Here is a 22341-nt window from a genome sequence, read left to right as displayed (position 1 = left end):
CAGCCCAACCCTGAGGGCGGGTCAGGGTCGGATTTTTCAGGCCCTGTGTCCGGGTCGGGTCGGGTCGGGCCTGGGCCCAAGTAAGGGGGGCTCAGAGTTGGGCTAGGGTTCTATAAAGCCCGGCCCAACCCGACCCTATTGCAGCCCTAGGAAAAATCCTGGGAGTTTGGGGGATTTTGGTCTAGCCCGTTCTCAGTTTGTTATCTGGTTTGGTAAGATTTGATTTCATTTAGTACACTCAATCAATCCGATTTGCTTTCAACTTCTTTCAGTTTCACAAAAACCCAACCTGAACCAAACCAACGTGATTCATTTCGATCCATAGTAAACCAATCATTTTGGTCGATCTGACCTGTTCAGGCCGAACTTTGACACCCTTAGGAAAAATTGTTACCTTACTCTATTTGTCCATTAAATTTGGGATCCATTGAAGTCACTATATGGTAGTTATTTAGGTCATATAGAAAAGAAAAGTCCACTGAACTATATCTTCGAGAAAAAAAAAAATTTGGATCCTCTCTAGCACGCATCAGACGACTAGAATTGTCCGAGCACGCTGCACTCACTGGCACTGGAGAAGATTTTTTTGTAAAAATAGAATGTTCCCTTTTTTTGTATTCGACAAATATCCCTATTGAGAGGCTCGTTCTTACTGCTCCTTCAAGAGGAAAATAGTAGCACATTTACTAACTAATTAACATTTATTTTAATATTTTTAATTAAGCATGAAAGATGTGTAAGCGACGGCAAAGCATAAACTTATGGAAGAACCTAATTGATAATTGGCAAATAGTTCCTACATGCATGGTTTAAAGACTTGGTCAACCCAGATTCGATTCTGACTCCGATTCCAATTAATATTGTTTTCCCATGACTATTTTGGAAACTCTTTGAAAAGAATGCTACCTAGTGGTGTGTCCCCCTGAGCCTATACACGAGGTGTTTCGCAATCGCCTTGCCCCTATGGAAAGGCAAAAATCCCCTCATGATGTTTGCGATCATGCTTCCATTGGCCCCCATGCGCAGGGACCATATGAGCAGGTAGTATTCTCTTTCCCTTTATATATATTTAGTGTTTTTTTATTTATTTTAATCAGTAAAATATTAAAAAAAAATTCAATCAAACACATCTACTGTATCTAGATCTACACCACGTTTGAATCAAAACTCCAAAAAATAAAAAATAAAAAATTTGTAACAATATTTGTTTCTTATTCATGGTTTCATTGTATAGGGTTTCCTAACTGATTTCGACATATTTCAATCGAAATTTATGAGTTTTGATGTCGTGTCTGTTTCTAGGTTTTAAAACCTTGTTTGCGTTACAAGTTTTCCTTAAGCCAAAGAACCATCTCTCTAAAATAAATTATAAGATCAAGTTTTCCTTAAGCCACGATGAAGGAGTAATTCTTTCACCGATGATTATCATTGCACTTAAATGCGTGTCTGCGATAACAATGAAAGCATTTCAGACCTCTAATACATATAATGAAAGAATTGTAGATGAAGGAAAAATATCCCCTAAATTATATTCAATAGAAGCCTGGGGATGCACCAATAAGGAGGAGTGATCTGATCTCGATTGAATGAGCTAAAAGAGCTAGGGACAGGCCTAATAAGAGAAGTTGTAAAGAATGATATGTATAGTTTGAGCCTTGTGCCAAGTATGGCCTTAGGTAGAGCCTATTGGAAGGCAAAAATTCACATTGTCAACACCATATAGCTAAGATTTTCCTGATTTTTGGGGTTATCCTCTGTACTTTTATTTTCATTAGACATTTCTCACTTCTCTTATCTCATTTCTTCATTCCATTTTTCATTCATCTTATTTTCATTTCCCTTATTGAGGATCTCGGTTTTCTATATTTTGTTTTGAAAGGATCCATGTAGCCGACCCCACTTAGTTGAGATAAGGTGAATTGTTGATGTGATGGATTATAACACGAGATGCTCTTAATATAACTAATTATTCCTTCAGGAGGGTTAGAAGAGAGCAAGTAAGGCTAGTAGCCTCTAAAAATATAATAAAAAACAAGAGGGGGGAAAGATCATTGCTTAGTTGTGTGACCCTTACGTCTAGACACAGTCCCCCTGAAATGATCGCCTAACCCTATTAAAAAAAATCCCCCTGATTCATGCCCCTGCGGCCTGCGCATCCCTCATTGGCTTAGTGTTGGTGCAGGGGCCACACGACTTGGCAGCATTTTTCTTCCCTTAAAAAAAACCAGAAAAAATAAAGATAGGAGCTGACAAATGAACGAGCAGATCCGGTTCATATCGGCGGTTCACACAAACCGGAGTCAAAACAGAAAGGACTCACAAAAAACATGTGCGGAGCAGAAAATCTATTTATTTTAAGATAGGAGACCGAAACAGGAAGGGTGCTCGCAGGAATCACATGGGTTGCTGAGTCCTCCTCCTGCACATCTCTGTCTATTTGGAGTCTTCCATTATTTTCCTTTTTTAAGTTTTCATATCTTATTAATCAGATCTTATAGAGGGACCAGTGGCCAGTTGGGACGTGAAGCAAATCAACAAGAAAGCGAAGAAGGAAGGACTCGGAGGCAGAACATGGAATCTCTAGCCGTCGGTAGTGGCGGTGACGATCTGTCGTCGAGCTTAAATCCTTCTTCGGCGGTTTCCCAGTGGAGCTTCGCCGTTTCTCGTCAGTACCAACATCTGCTAGACAAGTCGACCCCTCACGTCCTCAGGCGTTGGATTGCATTCGCTTTCATCGTCGTCATCTACGTCATCCGTGTGTTGTTCATCCAAGGATTCTACATCGTCTCCTACGGTCTCGGTATCTATATCCTCAATCTCCTCATCGCTTTCCTCTCCCCTCAGGTTGACCCTGAAATTGAAGAACTCACCGATGGCCCCGGCCTTCCCACCAGAGGCTCCGATGAGTTCCGCCCTTTCGTTCGCCGCCTTCCTGAGTTTAAGTTCTGGTGCGATCCTCACTCCTCTCTCTCTAATTTTTGGCCCTTTTTTAAGTTATTTTTTCTAAATGCGAAGTGTTTCTATTATTCCTCCTCTGATTGCCGGGGTTTCATCGTTGATGGTCGGAACTTTCTATCTTGTTTGGTAAAATTTCAGAATTATGAAAATTTCGTTAGGATATATGAGCATTTCTGCTCCTTATTTATTCATGGATATGCTTTGTCTTGATCGTTAACTCTATCGTAATGTACTTATTGTTTTTCTTAAGTCTTCTGAGGGTTCAGTGGACAGGATATGCTGTGACAATTTATTTTATCTATTCGTTGACCTGACCGCATTATCGTAAAAGCATGCTTGTATCTTGATTCTACTCATCGAGGTTATTTGGAATATGGCATATCAAATGCATGAGGAATATTTCAAAGATTTTGGACAAGCATGCAGAAGAAAATGCGACTAATACGCTGATTAGAAATTTAGACCACCAAAGAAAGGGAATGTTCCACTATTTATCCCCTCATTTTGTTGCCGAAGGTCGCAGTAGAAACGATTTTAAACTGTTAGTTGAAACAACAACAGCTAGTTTATTGATAATTTTTATCAGACATTAAGCATCAAACCAGCTAAAAGGAACAACACTCTGTACTGGTCGACTAGCAAGAATGTAGCCAAAGCCCCAGATTTCCATAACTTTGTCAAGTCTTATTTTCAATCGAGCAAAAGGGCTAGGGTTTGGAATTATAGACTTGTGCCTGTAATGTATAAGACCAGATTAGGGTTAGCTAGTACCAAAATAACCCACAAATAAATCAACCAGTCACTAGTAATAAACCCTAGCCGCATGTTTACAATCAGACCCAAAGTTCAGATTTAGGGCTTGTGCTGGAACTCAGGATTCAGACAAGTAAAGGTGCTGATATTAAGATCGAGTACAGGTCTAGGCATGCACAAGTAAGCCTCCAAATTTGGGCCAATTTAGAGGCCAAATTAAATTTGATTGCTTAGTTCTGATTTATATTGAAAGCTTTCCAAAAAGTCCAAGATTGTTTAAATCTGATTTATATTGAAGGACTTATGTACTGATCAAACTAAATTTGGTGTACGCGAATGCTATCAAAATCGCTCTGAATGAAAATATTTTTTTGGACATCAAAGCAAATGAATATTTTACTGCACTTTTGTTTTTTAACAATTTTTTTATCATATTAAGATTTATGGAATTTTTAGATTTGAGAAAAACCCTAGCATTAGAAAGTTGAAAATTGCACCTACTGCCGAAAATCCAGTTTTTGTTCTTGAAATGGGGGGTTGATTTTTTTTTCTTTTGGAATTTGATTTTTTTAACTATTTTTATTGGATTCAAATATGGGGTATTTGTTTATTTATGAATAATATCTTAAGAAAATGAAATACAAATTCATTTACTTGAATGATATTAGGCATAAATAAGTGCCTGTATACCAAGGTTTGCATAGATAGGTGCCTTTATACCAAGATTTCCTACCGAGATGACTAAAACCACCGAGATCTTGCCAATCGGTCAAGATCTGACACTCATATAAAGGAATTTGGGTCGAGATCTCGATCGAGTAGGGGTAAAATATCAAATCGACCTCCATCTCGTTTCGAGGTCTTGAAAAATCAAGTTATTTGCGAGATCTCGCGAGTTTTAGTTCCATGCTTTCTCATATCTTCTTCTCCTTTCCCCTCCCTTCCCTGCTCGATCCCTTGCTGTGCTACTAACTGTGACTACAACCAAGTACCATGCTGCACTTGAGAGGGACTAGAAGACACATAAGAGACTGCTGGAGTTGCTTGCTGATAAGAGAGCAAGGAAACCTCCACATACCTGTGGATTTGTGTTTTCCTAGCCTTGTTTCTCTTGCAACTTTGATCCCCTTTATCTCAGCGATAAGGATTCAAATTCAGCAAAGGTTTTGAGGACTGATTCCAACGTTTTAGAACTCGGTTTTGCCCCTGGTTTCGTTAGGCCACGAAACCGAGTTCTGCTAAGATCTCCGCGAGATGGTGCATTTTTTCCCATCTCAACTCGGTGGTGGGTTTCGGTGGCCATATGACCAAGATAGGTCCTGAAACTTGACATCCATCCTATTTTAGGCCTTCTAAACACAATGGAAACATCAGTTTTACAAATTCAAACCCAAAATGATACTTTGACTCGGACCCGGTTGGTAGTCTACGGTGTACGTGAGGTCTACCCTAGGCTATTCCACTTCATATTTAGAACTCATATAATTAAAGTAGAGGTGTAAAACAACTCAAATAAGCATTAGGAGTTAAAATACATCAAACCATAAACCATTTAAGCATTAGGCACTTTATTCATATTTCATAATCATACATGGTGATGGTTCGTCGGTTTGTTAATAATTGTTAGAAACTTGGAAAGAGACATAAATTAAACAATTACAAGTGTAAGTGTGTAATAAGTCCTACCATTTGAGAGTAACTAGTATTGAAATGAGTGTCGGGTCGTATCATTAATAACGACCACGTTGGACATTGTATCACATATGTAAGTACATAATCAACAAACAAGTATTGATCATGTTTTTATGAAAAAATTGTTTTTGAGATGAATAGTTATCTAACAGTGTTCTTGAGAAGCAAACCAACTCCCTCTCTTGATGTTGAAGCTTGAGCGTTGAATCTACTGGCTTTAATCTTCACTTAGAGGTAAGATTTGCCAAAAAAAATCCACCAAAGTTGGGTTTTCCCTTCACAACAGACCGAGACTGACGAGAAGAGGCGAGATTTTGACTTTGGGGTCAAAATCTCGCTGAGAGGGGTTTTTTTATAACACTTAAGTTGGTCTGGTTCGACTCGAGACCGAGATATAGGTTAGATCTCGGCGAGATACCAAGATCTCGGCTGAGATATTGTATATTTTTGGTATCGACTATGGTCTCGTCTTGAGAGCTGCCAAAACCGAGAAAATAGCGAGATCTCGCGGAGATCTTGTACCATGACTGATTCAGATCTCCAGGAGCTCCACTCGATCCCTGATTTGAAGACCAGATTCTCACTGGTTTGGCCTGCAGACCCTAACATTCTAATTTGGGAACTCCTTCATAACTCACAAGTTAGCCATTGAAATTGGCTGAATTTTTCAGCAGAGATTCTCTTCTGTCCCTGCTCCACTCGATCCAAGTTTGGGTCCATTCCCACTACTGGTTTGGTTTCTACACACTCATCTATACTTTCTAATTTTGAAGACCTGCTGTTGCTTGTATTTCTGGCCATACGATTCAGCCCTTATTTAGGGACTTGATTAAGCTTCTCAAGGCCCACACTCGATGGCCATTGCAGCCCCTAATCTTGGCTGTAATTTTTGAGTTCTAGTTTGTGTCCTAAATCTGATTTTGGCCCTGTTTTTTACCTTACTGTTGGAGCTTATTGTTAGTTGATTGACTAACTTATTTGTGGCTTATTTGGGACTAGGTTTCCCTTAATCTGGTCTTACGTTACTAAGCCTATGTCAAAAATAGAAACTAATTAAACTCCTATATCCCCCACGCATAGTCAAAATTGAGTCTTCTAACAAGTCTTCACGCAATCTGGTCTTGGGCCCCACAGGATCTTCTAGGGATATTCCCATCAAGTCAAATATGGGCCTGTGATACTGTTCAGGTGAACAGTAACATGAACAGATTTTTGGCCACTTCTCTTTCATGTGTTGATCTACATCAGCCTGCTACTCAGATAAGGTGCAAGGGCTGCACCTTGCTCCCCAGGTGCTCTGCCTCTTGACCCATGAAATTGAAATATTAGGTATCACCTCTGTTGAAATTTAAGATCGAATTATCAGTGTCCTGGAAAGAAAGAAGGTTATTGCAAAAATAATATATTCTTATGCCTTGCATACATCAGTTTGTAGCACAGTTGTCAAGGTGGCGTCTAAGTGACAAGTTGCTTTTGTGTCAAGGCATGCTTACCTAGAAAACCAAGGAGAAAAGGCAATAGAAAACCAAAGGGAAAGAAAGGATGAAGAACAAGATGAAAAAAAGGAAGAGGATGAAGCAGGCTTTTTTTCTGTGTGTGTGTTGGGGGGGGGGGGGAGGGGGAATGTACCTATAGCGTGAAGAGGAAGAAGAAGAATTCGCTGTGCAATTCTACCCTTTTACCCTTTTGCCTTGGGCTTGTTTCTTTTGCTCATCTTTTATAACTAAAATTGATGAAAAGGAAAAAGATTTTAATTTGATATGTAAAGCCTCTTTGTATTGAAAATTAAAAAGGAAAATAGCCTTTAATTTTACACTGAAACCCCCTTCATATTTAAAACTAAACGAAACTAAATATTTTATTTGACACGTAAACCGCTTACCTCCTCTTTGTAAGGCACGTCCTTGCTCAATATGGCACCAGTTAGGTGAGCATTGAGGTGCATGGCTAGCCTTGGCTCACCTTGGTGCCATGACAATGTTGGTTTATAGTGCTACATACTGTAAAATGAGGTGAGGTTTTCAATGATAGCTTGAAACCCTACAAAGACCCTGATATGCTTTGCCTTTTGCAATAGTTGATGAGGGGATGCAGGCCATGGTTTGCATGGACATCATTGTGAGGGCAGTAAGTCATGCATATGGGCATTTCTGGGTTCACATGAGCTGGCTTATTGGGTTGCTCAGAAAGCTCAGGGTGTTTTTTTGTTTTTGGGGTGGGGGGCAAGTTCTCAGATATGTGTCATACTAGAAGAGTCTGGAAGATGAATTTTGGCGTAGTTTTCAGTCAGGTTGCAAGAATTCTCTTTTCAATAAATAATTTCGATTGAAGAAGAAAGATTGTCGGAGTTTCAGCTTGGTTATTAATTTTAGTGGTATTGTATTTGGTTTGAGTTAAGAATGTTTACAGCTGGCTTCATTTGTCTTACTTAACTAGAGAGGTGCCTGCGTCCCCCCCCCCCCCCCCAAAAAAAAAAAAAAAAGAGAGGTGATTCCTCATAGGACATATTTTGAGTTGGAGAAAGAATGAGTCCGATAGGCTGTTGTCTATAAGCAAGCAAATTATCAAGCTTTTTCCTCCTCCCCCCAATATAATGGAATGGTTGATGGTTTTACGCGTCTAGAAAATGGTTCTCCTCCCATAATTTGATGGAGTTGCCAGATTTGTTTTTCTTCTTCTCTCTTTTAATCAAACTTCCATCCTTTTCAATTCTGCAATTACAATTTCATCAGCTATTAAATCTAGCTGATTGGGTTGGTTCTCACTTTTAAACAAACTTTCAATGGAAGATTTTACTTACAATTGTTGAGTTGAAAACAAGTTTTTATTTTTATTTTTTTATGTTGTATAAAAAATGGATTTTATTAAAATGGAAGGAGAAATAGCAGCAGCAACATATAGTACATCAAGTCATCAATAACAAACGGTGCAGCAGACCACCAAACCGAAAGAAAGATACATGATGGGATGAGGCCCCAACTTCAAACAGAGTCTAATCATCCCAGCCTTAGTTAAATTGTCAGCCAGGACAGGGTGAACTCATTCTCCACACAGATGAGCTTTTAATCTAGTGGTTATTTTCTGCATATCCAGTGATAATCAATTAGGAAATTCTTGATTCTGTTTTCACTTCTTCTGGCCTTCTATTCAGTAGCTCATTCATTAATCTGCTTTGCTATTTATTTCTTTTCATTTATTAGTGAAAATTGAGGAGAGAGAGATGCCGCAAAGTGACTATTTTAGATATTTGGGTTCAATCATAAATAAAGGTGACATAGATGATGATGTTTCGCAGAGAATTAAAGTGGGATGGATGAAGTGGAGAGGGGCGACCAGAGTACTGTGCAACCGGCGTATTCCTTCAAAGCTTCAAGGAAAGTTCTATATGACTGTTGTCCGACTGGCTATGATGTATGGGGGTAGAATGTTGTGCAGTTAAGAAGTGCCATAAAGAGAAGCTATGTGTAGCAGAGATGAGGATGTTAAGATGGATGTGAGGTAAGACTAGGAAGGATAAAGTAAGGAATGAACGTATTAGAGCTGATTTGGGAGTTGCCCTGATCAATGACAAGCTTCGAGAATGTCGTTTGAGGTGGTATGGCCATGTTCAACGGAGTCCTGGAGACGCCCCAGTAAGGAGGAGTGATGTGATCCAGATTGAAGGAGCTAAAAGAGCTATGGGCTGGCCTAGAATGACCATAGGAGAGGTTATAAGGAATGACATGTGTAATCTGGGCCTTGTGCCAAGTATGATCTCAAATAGAGCCTATTTTAGGTCAAGGATCCATGTTGCCGACCCCATTTAGATGAGATTTTCCTTACTTCCTGGGCTGTGCCTATTTCCTCTTACTTTCATTTCTAATTTCTCACTTTTCATCTCTCATTTATTCATATCTGAATTTCTTCATTCCTCTTACTTTCAGTCAGTTTTCCCGACTTTGTTTTTCAAGGATCCATGTAAGCTGTAGCTGACCCCATTTAGTTGGGATAAGGTTGAGTTTGTTGTTGTTGTATTACCATTAAATTACTTTACAGTTGCCAGTAGGTTTTCCTCTTAAAGTGAATTTGTATGCTGACATTTACCAAAAACAATAAAAAAAGAATCAGTATGCTGACTGCTTACAAGCTGATCCCATTCACCCACTCATGCCACTTACAAAGTTAAAAAGAACTTTAGCTTTCGTTTGCTGTTCCATTCACTTGGTCCTTCTCTTTCATCATTTTAAATTCCATAAGAGTTTTTCTTGTTTTGATAAATTTTTCTTTAAATCTGTTTTCTTTCATGTTACAAAACCCGAAATGAATTGCATCTTTCATTGTTATTTTCCTGGTTGAGCTGAGATTCCAAATCATCAAAGCATGCATGACTCTGGTTCTCAGCCTTGATAATTGAATGAAGTGAGGGAAAGGTCTTTCTTGTTAGTGCTTTTAGGACACTTGAAGAAATCTGTTGGAGAATTATTCTCCAAAACCGAGAAAAGCTGTAGTAATGTGCATCTTAATGCATTTCTTTTATTTAATATAAATCCTCGTCATTTTAGGAGAGTGGTTGAAAAAGTGTCATGACACTTGATTTATGTCTTCTCCTTGTCAAGTGTGCAAAAGATGAACTTTAATGACATCCCTTCCAACTTGTGCTGACACTGGTAAATCATCACAGTGAATCCTTGGCCTCAGTTCTTTTCCCTGTCCATACCTGATCAAAGCTTTCAACACGTCTCATCAAAACTTTCCTTTCTAATTGAGCATGTGCTTCTAAATTTTATCAAATTTCTGCTGTCAAGAATTGGCCAGAAAGAGATCTTCTTGTGAAGCCTTCTATAGAAATCAACAATGGCTGCTCATTGCCTTCATAGGCTCATCTTAATCAAAATTATGGTAGTCCATCCAAAAGGGATTACTGAATTGCATATCCTCCGTAAATTACACGGCTAACCAAACCATGCCCTATCTTTGTTTCATGCTCTTGTTAATCAACTCAAATTTTTCTGAGAACGTAAGACACTTCATATTGTCTGGTTCTCAAATTTATTATTTCCACTTTTTATTTTCGCCATACGTTCGCTTGATTCTTCCTTCCTTCAATTGTTGTAATAGGCTCCAACACATGGACCTTCTTTTCCTTAATTCCACCTGCCTTTTTTTTGGGGGGGTTCCATTTTCTGAGATCTGCTTTCAGGACTTTCAAATTATGCATTTTTTGTCCTTTTTCATGGTTAATATTGGGTGGTTAATGTGTCCCACCCTTTTTTTTTTATCTTGGTAAATTCATTTAAAGAAAGGTGGGACAGAGAAACTCCATATTTTGGAGATCCTCTCTGGTAACAAAGTGCACTTTCAGCACCTGGTTTAACTGATTACCTGGGGGAGTAAGACTCAAACTAAAAGTCTGTTGTGTTTCTTTTCTCGTCCTGTTTCCCCTTTTTAAGTTTTGTGAATCATGGTTCAAGAGATCGGAATCGGCACCGTAATCGGTCGCCGCTGATTCCAATCCAAATTGCAAGAGTCGGCCAAAAAGCCCTAGAAACCCCAATGGCCCAATCTGAATCAACAGAGATTCAATCAATCTGATCCTGATTCCCCAAACCCTAATCACGGCGCACATGCACACACCCGCACACACAACTACAAGACCAAAAGAGACCTCTTTGATATGCCATTAATCCAAGGTTTTTAGTGGGATGTGATGAAAGGAAAAAACCCAAGCATATGCTAGAAGAGAAAAATCATTAGTCTTTTACTCTGATACAAAGAGAGGACTTATTTTAGTAGGACTTTTCTCCACTTAAAGAAATTAAATTTGCAAGAGAAATTTTAATAGCACTATCCCATCCATTAACTCAGTCTAAAACTCAAAAAAAATCCATTAATAATACGTTCAGGCCAGTTTCCTGTATACCCTTACCCGTTTATGTACCTTTAAAATCTGATTTTCAGAGCCCATTTTTAATCCATTTGATTTGATATGAGCTTCATTGTCCTACATCACAATGAATACATTAGTGTAACAGAGATGGATGAATGACAAGAGGGAGGAATGACAGAATCGGAAACACACACATTTAAGGGAGCTTAAGAGTAGTACCAATGGGCAATAAGATGATGGAAAGTTGAGAAGATGTTGACATTTAATTAAGACTGGGAGATGCACCAATGAAGAATGTATTAGAAGAGAGAACTGAGAGAATGCTTGAGTGATCGAAATAGATCACCCAGGCCCTTTATTTATAATAATTGAATTATACTAAATCAAAGTACAAATAGGAATGCAGCCTCAGTCCTAATCCTATTAGGAATTCCTAATACAACTAGGAATACCAAATATAGAACTAGGCTGAGGGAAAAATAATAATAAAAAAGAAAAGCCCTAGTCCTAGCCGAGATATGACTAGGACTCTAGGATTACATAAAATATAATAACCATAAAAATAAAGCAAAAAAAGACCAGAATACCCAGGTATATCTTTAACACTCCCCCTCAAGTTGGAGCAAAGATATCAAGCATGCCCAACTTGACTAGGCTAGGATGAAAGACCCGGCCAGGTAGTCCCTTGGTGAACATATCAGCAAGCTGATCAGTAGACCTCACATAAGGAACACAAATAAGGCCTTCCTCTAACTTTTCCTTGATAAAATGCCGATCCACCTCAACATGCTTCGTGCGATCATGCTGTACCGGATTATGTGCAATGCTAATGGCAGCCTTGTTATCGCAATACAGCATCATAGGAAGGCGAATAGCAACACTAAGATCTTGTAGCAAACCTTTTAACCAGAGTAGCTCACAAATACCTTGTGCCATAGCACGAAATTCGGCCTCAGCACTAGAACGAGCCACCGCATTTTGCTTCTTGCTACGCCAGGTGACAAGATTACCACCCACAAAAGAACAGTAACCAGAAATAGACTTCCGGTCCGGGGATCCTGCCCAATCAGCGTCAGTATACGCCTCAATGCGTGGGTGACCATGGGGAGCCAAGAGAATTCCTTTTCCAGGAGCGGACTTCAAGTAGTGAAGAATCCGAAGAACAGCCTCCATGTGTGAAGTATAGGGATCATGCATAAACTGACTGACAAGACTAACAGCAACGGCAATATCGGGACGAGTATGAGAGAGATAAATCAATTTTCCCACTAGTCTTTGATATTGCCCTTTATCAACTGGATCACCCTCCTTTTCCTTGAGACGAACATTTGTATCCATAGGAGTATCTGAAGGACTGCATCCTAACAAACCAGTCTTAGTCAGTAGGTCTAGGACATATTTTCGTTGGGAAAGAAAGATGCCTTTGGAAGATCTGGCAACTTCAATCCCAAGAAAATACCTTAATTTTCCTAGATCCTTAATTTCAAACTCGTGACCAAGAAATGTCTTCAACTTGCTGATCTCAACACTATCATTGCCAGTGACCACAATATCATCCACGTAGACTATCAAGATAGTGAGTTTTTCGCCTACTCTCTTGATAAAGAGAGTGTGATCTGCATTACTCTTCTTGTAGCCTACAGAAACCATTGCTTTGTGAAACCGGCCAAACCATGCTTGGGGAGACTGTTTCAACCCATAGGGAGCACGTTTCAATTTGCATACTTTTCCTCGATTGCTGTCAGAAGAAAACCCTGGTGGAATGTCCATGTAAACCTCTTCATCGAGTTCCCCATTGAGGAAGGCATTCTTCACATCAAGCTGTTGTAAGTCCCATCCAAGGTTAACTGCACAAGATAATAGTACTCGGACAGTATTCAGCTTAGCGACAGAAGCAAAGGTCTCGTGGTAGTCTATCCCATATGTCTGAGTAAATCCTTTGGCTACGAGGCGTGCCTTATACCTATCCACAGTTCCATCCACCTTCTGCTTCACTACAAACACCCACTTGCGTCCAACAGTTCGCTTCCCTGGTGGAAGAGTCATAAGCTCCCATGTGTGATTTTTTTTCAAGGCGTCCATTTCTTCCATCATAGCTGCCTTCTACTTTCCATCTGTAAAGGCTTCCTGCCAATTTTGAGGAATACGAACAGAAGAAAGCGAGGAAACAAATGTACGAAAGGATGGAGACAAAGATTCATAAGAAACAACATGAGATAAAGGATGTTGAGTGCAAGTTCTCACACCCTTGCGAACAGCAATGGGGAGATCCAAAGAAGAAGTATTACCAGGTGGAGAAGTAGGTTCCGGAGCCGGAGTTGGCAATTGGACGGGAACAGGTGTCACAGTGGATTGAAGCTCCCTAGTTCTGGTCTTATTCCTTGAAAAAACCTTCAAATTTGTCGCATCAATCCTTCGCTGAAATTCACCAATAGTTCTCTGGACTGGGGTGACCTCCCCTTGAGCTGGAATTGTGGAAACCTCCCCCTGTGCAAGACCATCTCCCCCTGAAGGAGAATGGGGAACCTCCCCCTGTGTAGGAATATCTCCCCCTGACATAGGGGGAAGGGTAGGGGTAGGCATACTAGGAACAGCAGGGACAGCAGGAGTAGACTCCTCATAAACATGCCTAACAGGGGGGTCTATGGTCAACACATCTTCACTAGAACACTCCCCCTAAAGAGGTGGGGACGAATAATACGAGAGAGTTTCGTGAAAGATAACATCCATACTGACCATGGTACGGCGGGCAGGAGGATAATAACACTTGTACCCTTTTTGAGTGGGAGAGTAACCCAAAAATATGCAGCGGAGACTACGGGGCTCAAGTTTGCCAGGAGATCTAGTATCCCTAGCATAACAGACACCCAAACACCTTAGGTGGAACAATATAAAAGAAAGAGCCATGTAAAAGCTCAATAGGGGACTTGGAAGCAAGAACCCGAGTCGGCAGCCTATTAATCAAATAGGTTGCAGTAAGGACAGCATCCCCCCAATAAAAGGAGGGAACAGTACGGGCAAACATTAAGGCTCGAGCCACTTCCAAGGGATGGTGATTCTTCCTCTCAGCCACACCATTTTGGGCTGGGGTATCAACACAACTGGTTTGGTGTAAAATGTCATAGGCAGAAAGGTATCTTTGGAACTGACCTTCCATATATTCTGTCCCATTATCGCTCCTCAAAATTTTTAGAGAGGCATGAAACTGGGTTTGGATCATGTTATGGAAATGCTGTAAACAGGAGAAGACTTCACTCTTGTTATGCATGAGGTATACCCAGGTGAAACGGGAATGACTGTCAATAAATGTAACAAACCATTGCTGGCCATGAAGAGAGGCCTTGCGACTAGGGCCCCACACATCAGTATGAACTAAGTGAAATAGGGAAGAACTTCTTTTATTAGATATAGGATAAATGGAGCGTGTTTGTTTGGCCAAGACACAAGGCTCACAAAAAAATTCTTCCTTATTACAATCTTTAAACAAAGTGGGAAACAAAAGAGATGAAGTGCCCAAGGAGGGGTGTCCTAACCTAGAATGCCATTGGTGCACTTCAGAAGAAAAAGAAGATGGCTGACATAATTGAGGTGGTAAAGTCTGTTGTGGTCCATCATCAAAGAGATACAATCCACCATGCAGCCTACCCGATCCAATCGTCCTCCCCGAGTCCAGTTCCTGAAAGACACAATGAGTAGGAAAAAAAATCACTTTGCAATTCAAATTCTTGGTAATACTACTAATAGAGAGAAGATTAGTAGTAAATTTTGGAATGTGCAAAACAGAGGATAGAGTAAGTGAAGGGGAGCAGCTGATGGACCCCTTGCCTGAAACAGAGGAGAGGGAACCATCAGCCACCCGAACTTTATCTTTGCCAGAAGAAGGGGAATATTGATGAAAAAGGTTAGAAGAACCTGTCATGTGATCAGTGGCACCGGAGACTATAATCCAAGGAGCGGAGACAACCGATGCACAGTGACCAGCAAAAGGAATACTTGAGCGGGCAAAGTGGGAACCTGATGGTGTAGAGTAGGCGGCAGGAACAGATGTAGTGGAAGACTGTAACATACGCCGGAGGGCTTGGAACTCTTCCTAGGAGAAACTATTGTCAGCAGTGGGTGCCGGAGCTACACTTTTAGTGTGATTGGCTTTGTTTTTAGGTTTAGCACGGCCACGTTTAGCCTCAAAATCAGCCGGCTTCCCATGTAATTTCCAGCATTGTGCCTTAGTGTGATATAGTTTATTGCAATGTTCACACTTGACAAGCTCCTTTGAAGGGGCAGTAGCAGTAGCAGTGGCAGTAATAGTAGAGTCAGATGAAGTGCCTTTAGAACCAGCAGCCTGTAGGGCTGATCTCTCAACAGAGGTACCTATCATCATTGCAGCCCGATGTGTTTCTTCAGTGAGAACATAAGAGAAGGCTTGCTCCAATGTAGGGAAAAACACCCTACCAAGGACTTGAATCAGCATTAAGACCAGCCAGGAAGTGATAAACACGAAACTTATCCACGTAGGCTGAATAAGCAGTAACATCAGCAGCTGTAGTGGGCTGAAAGGGGGCATAGTGATCTAATTGTTGCCACAAACTTTTGAGGACAGCATAGTACTTAGTCACTGACAGCTCCTTTTGGGTAGTAGAATGGAGTGTCTTGCGAATGTCATACACCTGTGCATCATTCCCCAATTGGCCATAAGTGCCCTTAGCAGCAGCCCATATTTGTGCGGCTTTGTCAAGAAGAAGATACTGGCTGCAAAAGTCTTGTGGCATGGAGTTCAAGATAAAAGACATAACGATAGCATCATTGGCAGCCCATCGGGTCTTGGCAGTGCCCTCTTCAGTAGGCTGTTTGGAGGTACCATTAAGATGCCCACTGAGTCCCCTACCAGCCGCAGTCAAGGAGAGAGACCTGGCCCATATGAGATAATCTGTTCCATTAAGTTTAATAGAAGCAGCATAAGGGAGGAATTCTGTCCGCGGCTGAGAATCACCTCCAGAGTTGGCCGTGGTCATTTCTGAGTCCCCCATTGTTTAGAAAAAAAAGTTGCAGCAAAACTGAAATAAAACCTTGATAGAGTAATCCCTTTGGCAGCAAACTACAGGGATTAGAAAGGCAGAAACAAGCAGCCCTAATTCCAGAATCGATAAGCAGGGTTTTAGAGGAAAACCCTAGAAGAGAAAATCGATTGGGAGTTAGGGGTCTTCAAAGCAGTGATAGAAGACTGCAGAATCAGCATTAAAAATTGATGAAGATCTTCAAAAAAATTAGCCCACGCAGAGAACAGAGAGAAACCAGATCGAAGATTGGTAGGGTTTTTCAGCCAAACCCTAAAGTAACTTGATATGGTGAGAGCCTGCAATGCTGGGGAAGAAAAAGTCGAGACAGCAGCTATCCAAAAAAAACCTGCAGAGGTGGATCTCAAGAAGAAAAGCAGCTTCAATTGCCAAGGGAAGACTGATCTTCAATAGGGAGAACTCCAAAAGAAATTGCAGAGATGTGGGCAGCACCAAAAAAACCTGTTAAATCATCAATTGTTGAGGTGATCAGATTAGGGCAGCATCTATCTTACAGATCACCTCATTAGATCTGCCCTAACTGAGGGAAAAAAAACAGAAAAAAATTGGAGAAGATCGAGTGGTAAAAAAAAGTTGAGAAGAGAACAATGGAAGGAAGGAGGGGGGTTAGGAACCAGGCTAGATTGAAAACATCTGCTCTGATACCATATTAGAAGAGAGAACTGAGAGAATGCTTGAGTGATCGAAATAGATTACCCAGCCCCTTTATTTATAATAATTGAATTACACTAAATCAAAGTACAAATAGGAATGCAGCCTCGGTCCTAATCCTATTAGGAATTCCTAATACAACTAGGAATACCAAATATAGAACTAGGCTGAGGGAAAAATAATAATAAAAAAGAAAAGCCCTAGTCCTAGCCGAGATATGATATGACTAGGAATCTAGGATTACATAAAATATAATAACCATAAAAATAAAGCAGAAAAAGACCAGAATACCCCTACGGTGGGTATTCTGGTATATCTTTAACAGAATGATATGGGGCAAATTGAGGATGTTAAAAGTATAGTTGTCAAGTCAAGGTGCCTGGGGCCAAAAACCCAGGTTGAGAAATGGGGAAAGAGCAATGGAAGGAAGAGGAGGAGGAGGAGGAGGAGAAGACGAAAAGAATACGGAGAAGCAGGAAGGGCTTACCTGTTTTGTACACCTTCGTCTTCTACCTTTCACTGTTTTGGGAAGCCATCACCATACTCCAGTTACTGGGGGGAAGAGAGAGGATTTAGGCTTGAGGGTTTGTTAAAGGGGAAAGTGGGGTTATGTGATGCAGTGGCATTATCATGGTTGGACTGTTATGAACCACTCTGGAAACCCAGCCAAGGAGAACCAGGTCCAAACCAGGATTAGTATTTAGGAATTTATTTATTGGGGTTGTTTTTGTTATTTCATTTTGGTATATTATTCTATTGTTACCCATGGATAGGGATTTATAGAGTAGAGTCCAAATTTGTTCTAGTTTTCTTGTTTGAGTCAACTTCAGTTTTGAAAGAGTCTATATGCTGTAATTATCGATTAGATATGCAGTTGAATATTGACTGAAATTTGCAACTTTTCCTCACAGGTTGTGAGTTGTGCGTACAGCTGTTCCCTTTCCTCACACTCTCTCCCCCGCCCTCTCCGTGGTTGAATCTCTTCTCCGATCACTCTTATCTCCTGGTCTGTCTTCCTTCCTATTTGAGTTTCTTAAACTCTCTTCATCATTCCCTGTTTCCGGCGGTATTAACAGTCCCTTAAGACTTGGGTCAATCTCCCTTCCTTCCCCCTTTTTCCTAAGGCTTTGGGTGTGAGTTCCCCTATCCTAGGAGACTCTAACCCTAGGTCCTTATCAGCTGAAACTAATCCTGTTGTGAGAACCAAATCGAGTTTCAGGTAAGTTCTGGGTTTACCACCAGACTGATTTTGCAGATATAATATTATTTTATTACCTGAGTTTTTGGGCCTGTTGTTGATTGCTTCTAAGAAGTCTGGGAGTGAAGACCTTCAGCCTGAAATTTCAGGATGTTGGTGTTCATACGAGCGAGTTCTCTCCATTAAGTAGACTCTGGTCTACCGGACTTATTGTTTCCATTGGGAGGTTGAAGAGCCAGAATTTATTATAATTACACAAAGGTCATGTTATTAGTTTATTTTTCTTAATTTGTTTCTGTTTAACCCAGACTACCCAGTTTTTTCTGAAAATTCCAGAAATGTCCTCTTCAAATTTTATTTCCTGTTTGTTTTGGAACCCTAGGTTGCATTATTAATCTTATAAGGTTTCTGGGTTTTTTTTATTTTTTTTATTTTTTGCAATTTTCGTTTAAATTTGAAAAGGTCTAGTAATATAGGACGAAGTAGGTTAATTTGAATGCCTTTTTGATAAGATAAATTTTGTGGGATCCTAGGGAAGCTGTCTAGCTTTTGGACAGATTTACTTGCTTATGTAAGATAGTTTCGTAATAGAGTAAGGTTAGTTTAAGTAAAATATAAGTCTAAAAGGAGTTCAGACATGGGTTTATATGTATCATTGTAATCAAAGCAAGTAATTCAGTTTTATGGAATGGAATTTACAAATTTTTTTGACCGAATGGTTCCTTTCTCTGGGTTGAAGGCCAACCTGTGCTCTGTTAATCTTACATCCCCAATGTATGGCCTGAGGAACTGTATGTTCTTTTCCATCTAATAATCAATTTTAGGTTCTTTTGGTGTAGATAAGCATCAGCTCTTTTAGATTGATAGATAGATAGATAGATAGGGAGGTAGGGGGCAGCGATGAGAAGCTGCTGTTCAGACTGATACAAGCTGAAACTAATAATTTGGGGACAGTTTCCATGCGCAGTTATTTTTGGGATAGAACGACGATGCGTCAAATGGGGGGGGGGGGTTGGTCATTTCAACCCCCTGTTTGTCCCCATCCGACGCCCATGAGCATGGTCGTGCACTTGCACAACCATGCATAGAAACTTTTGCCAAATAGTTTTACTGACCCTTCTGCCTGTAATTAATGCAGGAACAAAGGAAAAGAATCAAAACAACTGTGTAGACCTTGGCGTATTGCTGTTGTTTTCACTGTATCCTTTTTATAGTATTCCTTTTTGACCAATAAAAGCTCTTTGTTACTGACCCCCCTCCCCCTACTTCAAAAAATAAGTGGGGGGTGGGGGGGGGGGAGTTAAACCCAAATTGTAATATAGGCATAACCTCCCTAGGCATGGTACATGGAAACCTGTAATCAGCCATTTCAGTACCCCTACTTCTACTCATGTCCAACTTTTCTTGTTACATTTGTTTTTTCTTCAAATTTTGGATAAACAACTTTAATAGAATTACTCAAATAGAGTACAAAGCCATGGAGGCCACCCTGAAGGCTCCTGTAGCAGTAGAAACCAGCTAAAAACAGACCAACAAACTCATTTAACTCAGTAGTCTCATACAAGTCAGACCTTTATAGAGGATAAGAAGACCTGGAACACCATCTGGGTCGCACTACCCCTTGTTTATCCATAAGATCTGCGAGGTGGTTTGCAGACATTGGCTTCCATTGGAACGAGCTGTTCACGAGAAGCAAGTTGCTGAACCTCCGTTATTGGTCCTTGTTAGCATTAACCCAGTCTATGACAGTGGCTGATTCACTTTCTACTGAGATTCCAGTGAAGCCTTCCCTAACAGAACACTGCAAACCCATTTTTTGGAGATTACAGTTCTTCCCTCATAGAATCCCCCTCTCCAATTCACTCTGAGTTGATCCTTATCTTATGGCCTTTATCAGCTCTAATCACACCACCGGCCCCTACTCACATCCAACTATGTTAATCCCATGTTCTACCATGGATGTTCCAGGATCAGTTTTGTGTTTTTTGTTTTGATATGATCAGTTGGTTTTCCTACTTTTGGTGCCCTTCATATTGGCTATATCTTAAGGTGAAGGTGCCAGCTGATAAGGACCTAGGCCCATTGTATTGAGGTCCTGGATTGAATCCTGCCTTCATGCTGGGTTGGGGGGTCGTGTCTTTGTAATGCCACAACAGTGGTACACCCCCTCCCCGGCTCCCCCCCCCCCCCATGCACACAAAAAAAAAAAGAAGAAGAAGAAGACAAATGTATCTCAAGTCTGTGTTTGGTTGTCAGGGAATGCTGGGATGGGAAGAAAAAATGTTGAGGATGTCTAACGGGTTTTCCCTTGAGCAATGAAACTTGGATTATGTGGTGTTAGGACACTTGATCCATGAGCTTTCTCTGTTTCCCAATTTTACTCCATCCCATTGTCTTCGAAATCCGACCAAAAAACTTTCCCAGGAAAGTGGACTGTGACTCATCACACCTGTCACTTGGAATTTATGGTCTAACTACTTTCCATTACTCGCAACTTTCTGAGCCCAACCAGACAATCGTAGGCTGGGTGAGGTTCCAGTCTTCACTTTGTTATCCCTGCTTTTACTATCCCCACATGTGGGGCTCACATGATGCATTACTTCCTGCATTTCTCTGAACAACCAAGCATAGACTTGATGGTTTCTTCTGGTTCTTGTGGTGTTCTTTCTGCTTTTGGGGTAAATTTGATGTTTTTTTGCTCTTATTCAATATTTCTATACTATGTATTATGTTTGATAAAGAAAGAAGTTAATCAATGTATTTTCGTTATTGTTTGTTACATTGTACCATGCAATGTATTAAGAACAAGCTGTGTTCAGTTTTTAGGCCTGGTTTGATGGGTTGGATGTCTTTCCATGTCGCAGGTATTCCATAACAAAAGCCTTCTGCATTGCTTTTGTGATGACATTTTTCATTGTGTTTGATGTGCCTGTGTTTTGGCCGATACTGCTCTTCTACTGGTTTATGCTGTTCACCCTCACAATGAAGAGACAGATACTGCACATGATCAAATACAGATATGTTCCCTTCACATCTGGCAAGCAGGTATGATTAGGCCCCCTGACAATCGTGAATTTTTTTTTTTTCCCAGCATCTTTCTTTATTTCTTTTTGTTACATTATGTTTGTTCATCTCTTTCAGCGCTACACTGGAAAGAGATCTGTTTCAGCTGATGATCTGAGCCTTCCTAAAGATTGAAACTTCTGGTGGGTTGAACCATTGGATGTGGATAATTATCATGCACAGTTGACCACTTTGTTATTTATGAACTTCTAACAGCTGGAGCTCTACGGGAGTCATAGGAGCAACAGCTGTCTCAAAATCTCTCTTTTCACTCCATCTGAATTTTTTGCGATTATCGTCAGGTAAGCACTGAAAGCCTGTTAGCCAAAGATGCAGGTTGTGGAGGACAAATTGCTCCTATATGTTCTTTTATTTGTTTTGCTGCAAGAGATTTTTGAATGCTATTATACCTTAGGAGCATCAACAACAGAGAATGCTATTCGAATGATACTTTGCAATGATGAATAGAATTTACCGATGAATATGTTGAACGAACCTTCATTTTCTTCTGTAAGATTATTTAGCCGTGGACATTTTAGGATAAGGGCTACCTTCACTCTTTGTTTTCAATGAGGCGTGAGGTGGAATATTGATTCTTTTCCTTTTTGTTTTTCACTCTTGGGTAGTTGGGTTTGTTATTTAGGTTTGAACAGTGCTTCTCCAAGGCCAAATGCGTTATTAAGGCTTTGTTTGGCCTTAAAGCCTAACCGCTGTAAATTACCTTGTTTATGTTGGAATTCCACAGAACCAAAGGGAATTCAAACATTTTGAGTTTGGTTCGGATGGTGGGATGTGTCACAGTTCGTCATTTCAGGGGCAGATGGGACCTCATGGGCTGTTTGATGGGTACAGCTCCTGTTACCCATAAATGTAGGGTAAAGGTCAATATTACATCTGGAGTACCTTAACATCCCTTTAATGGATTACGGCTCGGAGGTTCTCTATTTTGACTATTTGCTGCAAAAAAACCCTAACGTTACAAGCTTACTGCAGATGTCACTTTTAATGCTCCTCTATGAAGTTTCTGGTAGCAAAGCCTTTTTTTTTTTTTTTCCTTTTCCAATGGAAAGCCTAAGAATTTCATAGCC

General features: G+C 40.4%; 1 protein-coding gene across 1 annotated transcript; it reads left to right on the top strand.

The window, feature by feature from the left end:
• Positions 1-2505: 2505 nt before the first annotated feature.
• LOC122661310 (protein RER1A-like) lies at positions 2506-21735 on the top strand. Its single transcript, XM_043856669.1, has 3 exons — positions 2506-2948; positions 21055-21235; positions 21332-21735. The coding sequence occupies exons 1-3, from the start codon at positions 2572-2574 to the stop codon at positions 21386-21388; spliced, it is 615 nt and encodes a 204-aa protein (XP_043712604.1). The 5' UTR covers positions 2506-2571; the 3' UTR covers positions 21389-21735.
• Positions 21736-22341: the final 606 nt, after the last annotated feature.

This window comes from Telopea speciosissima, chromosome 5 (genome assembly GCF_018873765.1).
Source record: "Telopea speciosissima isolate NSW1024214 ecotype Mountain lineage chromosome 5, Tspe_v1, whole genome shotgun sequence".
Taxonomy (NCBI): domain Eukaryota; kingdom Viridiplantae; phylum Streptophyta; class Magnoliopsida; order Proteales; family Proteaceae; genus Telopea; species Telopea speciosissima.
This window is presented reverse-complemented; position numbering and strand designations above follow the sequence as displayed.